This window comes from Helicoverpa armigera, chromosome 13 (genome assembly GCF_030705265.1).
Source record: "Helicoverpa armigera isolate CAAS_96S chromosome 13, ASM3070526v1, whole genome shotgun sequence".
Classification (NCBI taxonomy): Eukaryota; Metazoa; Arthropoda; class Insecta; order Lepidoptera; family Noctuidae; genus Helicoverpa; species Helicoverpa armigera.
In genome coordinates, this window is record NC_087132.1 from 11246653 (window position 1) to 11259784 (window position 13132).

Consider the following 13132-nt stretch of genomic DNA (forward strand, 5'->3'; position numbering starts at 1 on the left):
TTTTATTATTAAGATTTTGTTGAAAATTATAAGCCTTTATTCATATACTAGATATTTTATTCGACATTCCTAAATAAGGAAAATTGCTTTCATAAATACTAAAACGAAATAGGCCGACGATTACCTCTAGCGAGTAAAATTCTGGAGCGAAGATAACCTTTGTATCCGACCTATATTTTATGATATTACATTCAATATTTAGCTTTATATAAAGATTTTGTTCCAGTATACCTTGGACACCAATGGCTGATAAAAAAGGTGAAGGAAAACATCTTGAGGAAACCTGGACTGTAAAGTCTGAAATTAACAGCTTGTACAATTTATCAGCTAAAAGAATGTACTTCATCAGCAATTATCAGTTAAGAAAGTCTAATATGAAAGATAAGATTATTTGTAAGAGTTCAGATTATGTTATCACAAATCTATGATTGCGCGCCTGAACTATTTATGACTAGGTATACCAATCATTTGGGATGATTCAACTGATAAACGGGGACCAAATATAATTTTGGAATCCGGTTAAAGGTGAAGAAAAAAAACCATCTATGTTTTTTATAAAGCATTTTTATTCAGACCATATCAATGACTTATATTAAAACGATGTAATAGAAATTACGTCCACGTACCAATATTTGGTAGGACTTTCCCAAAAATACTATAGGTACACAGCCGCATCTTGCTTTATATACTTAGGAAACCGACCCAAACATTGATTGGAATACGGTGAAGTAATTGATGATTCGATAGGTATTTACCTCTAGTCTAGTCAAATCTAAGGTTTTCTCTTATAGTTTTTCATTTCGGTAATTTGACATAATGTTTTTCCCTATCGTCTGCCAATTCAATTTCAGTGTCATCGTCTTCAAACTCATTATTGTTCTCCTCACTTGTATTTTTTAATTTCAATTTATCAACATATTTTATTAAGTCTTCGTCATTTGTATATTCTAAATCGAATTCCTCATAGTAAGTTTTACCGTCTTCATCACTTTCTTCGTTTTCGTCACCTTTTTCACTTTCATATTCTGATTTTATTTTTCCATTGTAATTTTCAAAATCGTCGTCATTCTCTTCATGTTTGAATTTGTAATTCTTTTCTGTTAGACTGTAGGAAGTAGAGGGGTTCTCAAGATCTGGAGGAACAACAATCTGTGGAGAATTTCCAATCTCTCCAATTTCCACCGGTATCGCCACTGCAGCATTAACATGAGGAAATGGTAATTTAACCATAACTCTCACCTTATATTGTCCTATCAGTATCTTTGTATGCTGTATCGAGTACATACTCGTTAATGTTGGTACATTACATACTAGTTCCGTCTTACTTCCTGCCTTTATTTTTGTTGAATTTGACTTTGTTGCTTCTATAGGCTGCATCACAACCTTTTTATGTCCAATACTAGATACATAGGTGAAGAATGTTAAAAGTTCTGTTTTGACCATTACAGAGACATTTGAGTCGTTGAATATCGTGAGCCTCAGATTAAAGTGCTCTCCCGGGGCAACTGTAACTTTGTCTATTTCTGCATTCACTCTCACTTTACTGTTTGATTTAAAAGACGTGAGGGTTTTTCTTAACCCAAATAATAAAGGCTCTTGGAGTGATGAGCTAACACAACCACAAATAGGGATTTCAGTTTCAAAGGTATCACCAGAACTAAATAGTTTTCTTTTAGCAAATTTCACGATCACTTTATATTCTATTGTACATGTGTAATCCTTAAAAGAAGATGGTATATTGTATGGCACTATGAACTCAAATGGATATTCAAATTCTCCAGGTTTCAGCATTTCATCACCTTTGGGAGTGTATAAATTCTGATATGCAGAAAAATATTCTTCTTGGTTGCTATAGGTTCTTCTGTTTTTACGACTTCCTTCGCTCCAACGGCAACGGCCTTTGCCTACAAACGAAATATCGATACTATTGTATCTCGTTGGTTTTTCTATAGAATACTTCAGTGTTCCTGTTACAGTTTGTCCAGATCTGAACACGCCGTCATCTGTTCTATTGATTAATATTTGACACAGCACACCCATTTTTAACACGCTTATATTAGCTTCACTTGTAATTATGTATGTAAGAAAATCTTGGAATCTTATTTTATCAAGTAATTATTTTGTCGACCTTTCAGTATTGTGGCAGAATAGAAACTGAAGTGAAATCATGATACAAACTTTGTTTATAGTAATCCAGAATTGATATCTATAAAGAAAATGTAACTTTAGATACACGAGTGTTTGGTTGATATTGGAAAAACATAAATCGATAGTGGTCATCTAGATAAAGTGGTGTGTAAAGATAAAGGTAGTGTCATACAGAAATAACAGGTTTTTGCTACGCTTTGTATAATTTGGATACGTATACTTTTTATAATTCGATAACGAAAGCTTTATTATCTATGTATGTCTGTGCGCGTTATCGCTCGAGCCCACTTTAGGCGCGCGGCGGCTGAGGAGGTGCGTGCGGGAGGCAGCTTCAGCAACGTCGCGAATGGACAAAATATAATCAACTTAAGGTCAACTGTCTCCATTTTGATAGCGGTATTGCGTTTAGAAATATCAACATAGGCTATTTCATGAGTCATCGGATCAGTCCGCTAGCTGATAGAGCGAAGTGATCATTAGTCGTGTTCTCGCGCTCCTCTTACGCACTCGTTTACAACCATGACTCCCAAGTGTCAGATAATTCTTAACAGAACAAGAGACGGACATTTTAAAGCCGGACAATATGTGACAGGAATAGTGAAGTTTTCTATATATAAGCCGAAGCGGTACGACAGTATTGACATTTCTTTCGAGGGCCGTGGAAAATGCAGTTGGACTCAAACAGATTCGCCCGATGATACAATTTACATTAACAACAAGGAAGAGTATGTCTCTATCAACAAGAATTTATTTACACCAGTTGGAGACCAGATGGTTGAACCTGGAGATTATGAATACCCATTTGAGTTTTTACTCCCACACGATATACCATCGTCAGTTAAGACTGACTTTTGTAAGATACACTACACAATTTTCGTGAGATTTGAAAAAAAAAGAACTTTTGGCGCTGAAGTGAAACTTGAAAATGAGCGTGAAGTACCTGTTTATGGATTTGTGGAGCCATTGACTCGCGGGCCAGCTCCCTTCAAAGTCGAGCAAAAGCTACGTTCCTTCAATCCAAACAATAAGATCACAGTAAAAGGAGTGATAGACAGAACATTTTTAAGACCAGGCGATATCATTCGTCTGAAGATGATGGTGACGAATGACTCAAATGTCGCCATTTCTATTAAAAGTAAGCTTGTTCGTCATAACACTTATATATCAAAAGAGAAGTATTCCACTACATACGTTTCAGAAAGGAGTATACCAGGGACCAAAGAAACTTCTCCTCTTATAAGGCCAAATAGTGTGACTAAACTGAAGAGAATTATACCATTATTTGATACGTTATACTCGATACAAAATTCGAAGATAATGGAAGGAGAATTTGAGGTTAAAGTGACGATTAAGGCACCTTTTCCTTATGGTAAGGAGTATGCACGAGTTCCAGTGGTGATTGGATGGACAAAAGAAGAATACGCAGCTCTTATCCAGCGTGAGCTGCCACCTTCATATTCAGAAGCTATCAGCGGAAATAATTAGAAAAATGAAGATTTCAATGGCGACTGTGTAGTGTGTATTAGTGATAAGTAGTTTATGTCATTTAAAGTAAGCACTAAACATTTATCATGATAGTTATTATTTTTAACGTGTCATACGTCATTGAATTAGAGTGCGTTGACTCATAGGAACTTGTATCTCTCTACGATAGTTTAATTTTGTGTCGTATGTATGTCATTTAGTGTAATGTAACAAGTAATTATATTGTGTCCCCACTTGCTATCTAGGTCCCTATTTCTCTTCCAAAATTGTGTTAATAATATTAAGGTTTAAGTAGGATTATCAGTCTTAAGACTTGATAAATATTTTTTATTGCATGCGTTGATTTAATCTTTCAAAAAAATATATTAAAATTAAGTTATTTGTTATGTCTTCAGGTTTTAAAAGTTACTTGCATGAATGATTAATAAATACAGCTGTTTTTGACATAACATGGTCACTTGCCCTTTTCAGAAGATTCAAATTATGTTTTGTTTCCTCTTGAATTAAAATTAAGTTCATTTCTATTCAAATCGTGTTTTATTTTTGTCCGTTTTCCTGTTACGTACATCGCTCCGCAGTCATTTAATCAATCGTTGTAACCTTGAACATTGACATAGCTGGTATTTGTATTAGACGCACACATATGTATATTAATACCTAAACAGTTATTTCATATTATTTTTGCCGATGAGAATAAGCGATAAACTTACGGTACAGCATTTGTGTGAAAAATATAATTAAATCAAAGGTGAAACATATAATTACTGTAGAATATTTGATATGTAATCGAAGTCCAGAACATAAACTTTAAAGATATACTTACGGCCAGTTTCTTCATCAAAAGTAAAAATTATAGTAATGTCTAAAGTAAAAGTAACGATCGAATTCGTTTTTTCAAGGCTAAAGTGACAGCAAAACTAAGAGAAAAATTGAATTTGACCGCTACTTTTACTTTAGACATTACTTTGACTTTTACTTTGGCTTTAACTTTTGATGAAGAAACTGGCTGTTAGTCGGTAACTAGACACTTCGTTTGTATATTCATATTCATTACGACTTTCATCATGGATATTCATCATGATTTGCAACCAACAGGAGGTTTTATAGTATTTGAGAATTAACCCAATTTTATGGGTTATTCCCGTTCGGTAACACCCTTTCGTGAACACTGTGGAAGATCGGTACTTATTATTTCTGGTAATTCCCATTCGGTAACACCTTTCGTTCCTGTCGTCAACACTGTTGACGATCGGGAAAAAAAAGTTTCGTTCGTTCACAGTGTATATGAATGCTAGTTTTTATTTTTGAAATATAGAAATAAAAATAAAACACGTCATGAATTTTTAAAGCGTAAAATGATTATTATGAACATGACAAGGCCATTTTTTTATTCTCTAGTTAATTGTGTTTTAAAAGATCTAACATAATCAATTAAAGCATTTCAAAAATCCAAACAAATAAAAACCAGCAGTCATGTACACTGTGAACAAACGAAACTTTTTTTTCCCGATCGTCAACAGTGTTGACGACAGGAACGCAAGGTGTTACCGAACGGGAATTACCCGAAATAATAAGTACCGTTCGTCAACACTGTGAACGAACGAAACTTTTTTTTCCCGGTCGTCCACAGTGTTCACGAAAGGGTGTTACCGAACAGGAATAACCCAATTTTATTAACGTTTTATACATTTTTATAGCGACTGACCTCTCTGATAGCAAAGTTTTAACGATGCCAATAGGGTTAAAATTATTGAACGCTTTTAAAAGTTATTGTTACTTTTATATAATGGCTGACATCAGCCAGCTGCGCAGGACATATTATAGTGCACAAGCATTTGCGCAGACACAGGTGAACTCCCTATTCCTTCGGACGGCAACCCGACTTCGGACTTTTATATACTTACCCATAGGACATAGGACACTAGATTTTCCGCGTCTCGAAGAAACATCATCTTTTGCAACGATATGTAACAAGCTCACTTTGACATTAGAAATTATTTATTATTATTGGTAGGGATAATTTATAGTACAGAGGGTGTTCGTTATTTTCTATATTATCTTTACTTATGTAATAAAAAGGAAACATTTTTGTTTGTTTGTACCCTAGAGGCGATAGATAGATCTGATACTACTGAACCGAATAACGAAATATCCCACTGTTGTAAAGCCACATGTGGGTGAAATGTCGAGAAATCGGCTGATCTATATTAATATATGAATCAAGGTCGTGTTAGTTACACATTTTATAACTCAAGAATGGCTGAACCGTTTAAGCTGAAAATTAGATAGGAGATAGTTTAGACCCAGGAGAAGGTCATAGGATAGATTTGTTACCATCCGGCTACGGGATGCAGCTATCTCGGGACGCGGGTGAAACCGCGGGTGGAAAGCTAGTACCAAATACAAATAAGTAATATAATTTCATACAAATTGGTGTTGATTTATTTAATACTGGTAGTGTTCTAAGATCCTTCATTGACCTCCAACATTCTTTGGACTTTTAATTCCAAGAGACACATTTACTTAAATATCTCTCGGAATTCCAAGTCGTTGTAAAAAAATCTAATTAAGTTGAAGAATTCTTAGGAAAGTCCTAACGGTGTTAGTATTTTATTTCGATTCGCTGCTTTTGAAACTACAATGTGACTTTTTCAAAATGGGACGAAACTTAGAGGGGTATTTTAAGTTTAATTTGATTAAAAATATAGTGTTGAGCTCATGAGACTGGAAGCGACAAAAAAATATTTATATAAAAATAAATGATTGTGTGAAAGCGCAGCGCAGTTGTAAGACTAGTAACACACACGCTGACTTTAAAAACGGCTGGGCTACACTGACGGCATTTCCGTAAATAAATAAAAATAATTACGTACCAATTTTATTGTTGATTTGGGTCGTGAATCATTCGATCTTGAATTTGGCATGGGTGCAAATCAACAGCTTGTAGGTACAATTTATCAACTAAAAGAATGTACTTCATCAGCAATTATCAGTTAAGAAAGTCTAATATTAAAGATAAGATTATTTGTAAGAGTTCAGATTATGTTATCACAAATCTATGATTGTGCGCCTGAACTATTTAAGACACCAATCATTTGGGATGATACAACTGACAAACGAGGACCAAATATGTATGTAAGCGCATAATATATATAAATATATGTAGGTATAAATATATGTGTATGTAGTTTTGAAATCCGGTCAAAGGTAGAGGATGAAGAAAAAACATCTATGTTATTATAAAGCATTTTTATTTAGAACATAATTATCTTTACAACATTATAGACTCTTATTTTTACTACGCAATAGAATTTAGAACAATATTTGGTAGGACTTTCCCAAAAATACTATACCCAGCCGCGTCTTGCTTCATAGATAGGCAGCCGAAGCGATTAGGTAGGTATTTACCTCGACTAGTCAAATCTTCGGTTTTTATCTTATAATTTCTCATTTCGGCGATTTGACATAATTTTTTTCACCATCGTCATTCAATTCAATTTCACTGTCATCTTCTTCAAACTCATTATTGTTCTCCTCACTTGTATATTCTAATTTCAATTTGTCAGCATATTTTATTAACTCTTCGTCATTTGTATATTCCAAATCAAATTGCTCATAGTAAGTTTTACCGTCTTCGTCACTTTCTTCGTTTTCGTCACCTTTTTCACTTTCATATTCTGATTTTACTTTTTCATTGTAATTTTCAAAATCGTCGTCATTCTCTTCATGTTTGAATCTGTAATTCTTTTCTGTTAGACTGTAGGAAGTAGAGGGGTTCTCAAGATCTGGAGGAACAACAATCTGGGGAGGATTTCCAATCTCTCCAATTTCCACCGGTATCGCCACTGCAGCATTAACATGAGGAAATGGTAATTTCACCATAACTCTCACCTTATATTGTCCTATCAGTATCTTTGTATGCTGTATCGAGTACAAACTCGTTAATGTTGGTACATTACACACTAGCTCCGTCTTACTTCCTGCCTTTATTTTTGTTGAATTTGACTTTGTTGCTTCTATAGGCTGCGTCACTACCTTTTTATGTCCAATACTAGATACATAGGTGAAGAATGTTAAAAGTTCTGTTTTGACCATTACAGAGACATTTGAGTCGTTGAATATCGTGAGCCTCAGATTAAAGTTCTCTCCCGGGGCAACTAGAACTTTGTCTATTTCTGCATTCACTCTCACTTTACTGTTTGATTTAAAAGACGTGAGGGTTTTTCTTAACCCAAATAATAAAGGCTCTTGGAGTGATGAGCTAACACAACCACAAATAGGGATTTCAGTTTCAAAGGTATCACCAGAACTAAATAGTTTTCTTTTAGCAAATTTCACGATCACTTTATATTTTATTGTACATGTGTAATCCTTAAAGGACGATGGTATATTGTATGGCACTATGAACTCAAATGGATATTCAAATGATCCAGGTTTCAGCATTTCATCACATTTGGGAGTGTATAAATTCTGGTGTGCTGAAAAATACTCTTCTTCGTTGCTATAGGTTCTTCTGTTTTTTCGACTTCCTTCGCTCCAACGGCAACGGCCTTTGCCTACAAACGAAATATCGATACTATTGTATCTCGTTGGTTTTTCTATAGAATACTTCAGTGTTCCTGTTACAGTTTGTCCAGATCTGAACACGCCTTCGTCTGTTCTATTAATTAATATTTGACACAGCACACCCATTTTTTAACACGCTTATATTAGCTTCACTTGTAATTATGTATGTAAGAAAATCTTGGAATCTTATTTTATCAAGTAATTATTTTGTCGACCTTTCAGTATTGTGGCTGAATAAAGACTGAAGTGAAATCATGATACAAACTTTGTTTATATCATGATTCTATCCAGAATTGATATCTATCTATAAAGAAAATGTAACTATAGATACACGAGTGTATGGTTGATATTGGAAAAACATAAATCGATAGTGGTTATCTAGATAAAATGCTGTGTAAAGATAAAGGTAGTGTCATACAGAAATAACAGGTTTTTGCTACGCTTTGTTTAATTTGCATACGTATACTCTTTATAATTCGATAACGAAAGATTTATTATCTATGTCTGTGCGCGTTATCGCTCGAGCCCACTTTAGGCGCGCGGCGGCTGAGGAGGTGCGTGCGGGAGGCAGCTTCAGCAACGTCGCGAATGGACAAAATATAATCAACTTAAGGTCAACTGTCTCCATTTTGATAGCCGTATTGCGTTTAGAATTATCAACATATGCTATTTCATGAGTCATCGGATCAGTCCGCTAGCTGGTAGAGCGAAGTGATCATTAGTCGTGTTCTCGCGCTCCTCTTACGCACTCGTTTACAACCATGAGTCCCAAGTGTCAGATAATTCTTAACAGAACAAGAGACGGACATTTTAAAGCCGGACAATATGTGACAGGAATAGTGAAGTTTTCTATATATAAGCCGAAGCGGTACGACAGTATTGACATTTCTTTCGAGGGCCGTGGAAAATGCGTTTGGACTCAAACAGATTCGCCCGATGATACAATTTACATTAACAACAAGGAAGAGGTTGTCTCCATCAACAAGAATTTATTTACACCAGTTGGAGACGAGATGGTTGAACCTGGAGATTATGCATACCCATTTGAGTTTTTACTCCCAGACGATATACCATCGTCAGTTAAGACTGACTTTGGTAGGATACACTACAAAATTTTCGTGAAATTTGAAAAAAAAAGAACTTTTGGCGCTGAACTGAAACTTGAAAATGAGCGTGAAGTACCTGTTTATGGATATGTGGATCCAATAACTCGCGGGCCAGCTCCCTTCAAAGTCGAGCATAAGCTACGTTCCTTCAATGCAAACAATAAGATCACAGTAAAAGGAGAAATAGACAGAACATTTTTAAGACCAGGCGATAGCATTCGTCTGAAGATGACGGTGAAGAATGACTCAAATGTCGCCATTTCTATCAAAAGTCAGCTTGTTCATCAGAACACTTATATATCAAAAGCGAAGTATAACGCTACATACGTTTCAGAAAGGAGTATACCAGGGACCAAAGAAACTTCTCCTCCTATAAGGGCAAATAGTGTGACAAAACTGGAGAGAACTATACCAGTACTTGATACGTTATACTCGATACAAAATTCGAAGATAATGGAAGGAGAATTTGAGGTTAAAGTGACGATTAAGGCACCTTTTCCTTATGGTAAGGAGTATGCACGAGTTCCAGTGGTGATTGGATGGACAAAAGAAGAATACGCAGCTCTTATCCAGCGTGAGCTGCCACCTTCATATTCAGAAGCTATCAGCGGAAATAATTAGAAAAATGAAGATTTCAATGGGGACTGTGTATTAGTGATAGTTTATGTCATTTGAAGTAAGCACTACACATTTATTAGTTTTAACGTGTCATACGTCATTGAATGAGTGCGTTGACTCATAGGAACTTGTATCACTCTACGATAGTTAAATTTTGTGTCGTGTGTCATTTAGTGTAATGTAACAAGTAATTATATTGTGTCCCGACTTGCTATCTTGGTCCCTATTTCTCTTCCAAAATTGTGTTAATAATATTAAGGTTTAAGTAGGATTATCAGTCTTAAGACTTGATAAATATTTTTTTTGCATGCGTTGATAATCTTTATAAAAAATATATTAAAATTAAGTTCATTTCTATTCAAATCGTGTTTTATTTTTGTCCGTTTTCCTGTTACCTACATCGCTCCGCAGTCATTTAATCAATTGTTGTAACCTTGAACATTGACATAGCCGGTATCTGTATTAGACGCACACATATTAGTGCCTAAAAAGTTATTTCGTATTAAGCGATAAACTTACGATACAGCATTTCTGTCACAAAGGTGAAACATATAATTTATCGTAGAATATTTGACGTTGACGACCTCGATGGCGCAATGGTCACCATGCCGGACTGCCAAACCTGAGGTCCCGACTCCCGGGTTCGATTCCCGGTTCGGTCGACAGTTGTGTGATGAGCATGCTTGTTGGCCGTGGTCTGGGTGCTACAATACGTGTTAAATATGTATATATGTAGCTATATGCAGTTTATCAGTTGTGTTAGCATGGGGCAAACCGACCGTGTGTGAAAAAGTGTCCCGACATTATTTATTAATTTATTTAATATGTAATCGAAGTCCAGAACATAACTTTAAAGACATACTTAGTCTGTAGCTACACACTTCGTTTGTATATTCATATTCATCATGACTTTCATTCATCATTGATATTCATCATGATTTGCAACCAACAGGAGGTTTTATAGTATTTCAGAATTAACCCAATTTTATGAACGTTTTGTACATTTTAATATCGACTGACCTCTCTGATAGCAAAGTTTTAACGATGCCAATAGGGCAGAAATAATTGAACGCTTTTATAAGTTATTGTTACTTTTATATAATGGCCGATTTCGGCCACCGCGGCTGTTCTCATTTAAGGAGATCAGCCAGCAGTGCAGGACATACTATAGTGCACAAGCATTTGCGCAGACACAGGTGCACTCACTATTCCTTCACTGTCATAGCCCGATGGGACGGCAATCCGACTTCGGACTTTTATATACTTACCTACCCATAGAACATAGGGCCCATAGGACACTAAACTTTGCTCGTGACATTGTCCGCGTCCTGAGGAACTTCATCTTTTGCAACGATATGTAACAAGCTCACTTTGACTTTATCATTTTTTATTATTATTGGTAGGTATCATTTATCTATACTAATGTAGTAAAAAGGAACCTAGAGGTTCCGATACTATTGAACCGATTTAGAAAAATCTTTCACTGTTGGAAAGCCACATGCGGGTGAAAAGGCGAGAAATCGGCTAATGTGTTTACATATTATGAATGAAAGTCGTGATAGTTACACATTTTATAACTCAAGAATGGCTGAACCGTTTAAGCTGAAAGTTAGATAGGAGATAGCTTAGACCCGGAAAAAGGACATAGGATAGTATTTGTCACCACCCGGCTACGGAAAGCAGTTATCTCGGGACGCGGGTGAAACCGCGGGCGGAAAGCTGGTACCAAAAATAAGTAATACATATTATTTCTTAAAAATTGGTGTTGATTTATTTAATACTGGTAGTTTTCTAAAGATCCTTCATTGACCTCCAACAGTCTTTGGACTTGGAATTCCAAGAGACACATTTACTTAAATATCTCTCGGAATTCCAAGTCGTTGTAAAAAAATCTAATTAAGTTGAAGAATTCTTAGAAAAGTCCTAACGGTGTTAGTATTTTATTTCGATTCGCTTTTGGAACTACAATATGACTTTTTCAAACTGGAACTTTACTTAGAGTGGTAATTTTTTTTCTAATTTAACCTCCGAGAAACCTATTAATCGTATAATCGTACCTATTTAATCTATAATAGCTTCCTCCAGTGACCTTCCTTGATAAATAGGTTATGGAACACAGACAATTTGTCCACTTGTTCCTAAGATTAGCGTGTTTAAACCAACAAACTTTATAATATTAGTATATACCTAAGTAGATATCATTTCCATGCATACCATAATACAGAAGAAATTCATAATACATTCGGCCTCCAAAATTACTTAAATACTCTCGAATCCCCGGAGTAAAGTTAGTTTATTTTCATGGTTGCAATAAAAGACATTTTGTTCTCATTACGCTCCCTAAACACCACTTTTGGGACTCAATAGGAACGAGACAGTATTTTTAAATATCTCAATTGTACTAAATGTGGAATCTTTTGTCTTTTGTAATTATGTTCTACAATTTCATATGATAAGGGTAAGTCCGCTCTGATACGGATAAGTCTACTTTATGGGGGCAATATCAAAACATACCTACTTACAATAATTATCCACATTGTAACATAAAATCAGGATAAACTTAAGGAAAGTTAAAGGAAGGATCCAATTTCTTCTAATGAACAGACATACATGTGTTACTGGGAAGTTAGTTGCTCCTCTTCTTCCATAAACATAGGATTTGGGATGGGTTTTTGAGGGCTTGAAAAGTAGGAGAAACTCCTCCTGTTTCTTAGTAAGAAACAAAAATAAGGATAGAGAACTCAGGACATTAACAGATGACTGTAGACTGGGAAGCAAATTATATTATCTATCAGCCAAAGAACAGTTACTTCGAACACTTCTACATATTTACATAGTTATACTGATATTCTATTTTTGTTCTCACTAAAAAGGCCCCGAAATATTTCTCTGTTTCTGTGCTGTTAACACAGTTTTCACAAAAATATATAACAAAATACATACCAAAGAAATGTGGGAAAATGTGTCCAAATTTTACTTAGCGAGTTCCTTTTGTTGTTTGGTGGTAAAAGCACAATAAAAACCTTTCTAAGTCAGCATTATATTATTATTCGTCACATAAGGTCACGGGTGGGAGAAATAAAAAAACTAAGTAACATTTCGCCTTTAATCCTCAAACGAGGGGTAAAAATGGGAGAACTTTTATTTTTGTAGTATGTACTAGTCGTTTTGACGCTGTTTCACCCGTGTCTAATGGCAACTTCTGCGTG

The 13132-nt window shown here is 35.2% G+C and overlaps 5 protein-coding genes across 5 annotated transcripts in view; 3 read left to right on the forward strand and 2 right to left on the reverse strand.

Moving 5' to 3' along the window:
- The window catches only part of LOC110382340 (gamma-aminobutyric acid type B receptor subunit 2), a 165091-nt gene that overhangs the window by 43019 nt on the left and 108940 nt on the right, over positions 1-13132 (forward strand). The window lies entirely within an intron of this gene.
- Positions 796-2040, reverse strand: LOC135117714 (arrestin domain-containing protein 3-like). The gene has a single exon (XM_064037564.1). It carries the CDS (start codon positions 2038-2040, stop codon positions 796-798), a length of 1245 nt encoding a protein of 414 aa, XP_063893634.1.
- LOC110382387 (arrestin domain-containing protein 2) lies at positions 2668-3633 on the forward strand. The gene has a single exon (XM_021342991.3). It carries the CDS (start codon positions 2668-2670, stop codon positions 3631-3633), a length of 966 nt encoding a protein of 321 aa, XP_021198666.3.
- Positions 7081-8325, reverse strand: LOC126054552 (arrestin domain-containing protein 2). Its single transcript, XM_049840636.2, has one exon. It carries the CDS (start codon positions 8323-8325, stop codon positions 7081-7083), a length of 1245 nt encoding a protein of 414 aa, XP_049696593.2.
- On the forward strand, positions 8868-10286 carry LOC135117730 (arrestin domain-containing protein 4-like). Its single transcript, XM_064037648.1, has one exon. It carries the CDS (start codon positions 8961-8963, stop codon positions 9924-9926), a length of 966 nt encoding a protein of 321 aa, XP_063893718.1. The 5' UTR covers positions 8868-8960; the 3' UTR covers positions 9927-10286.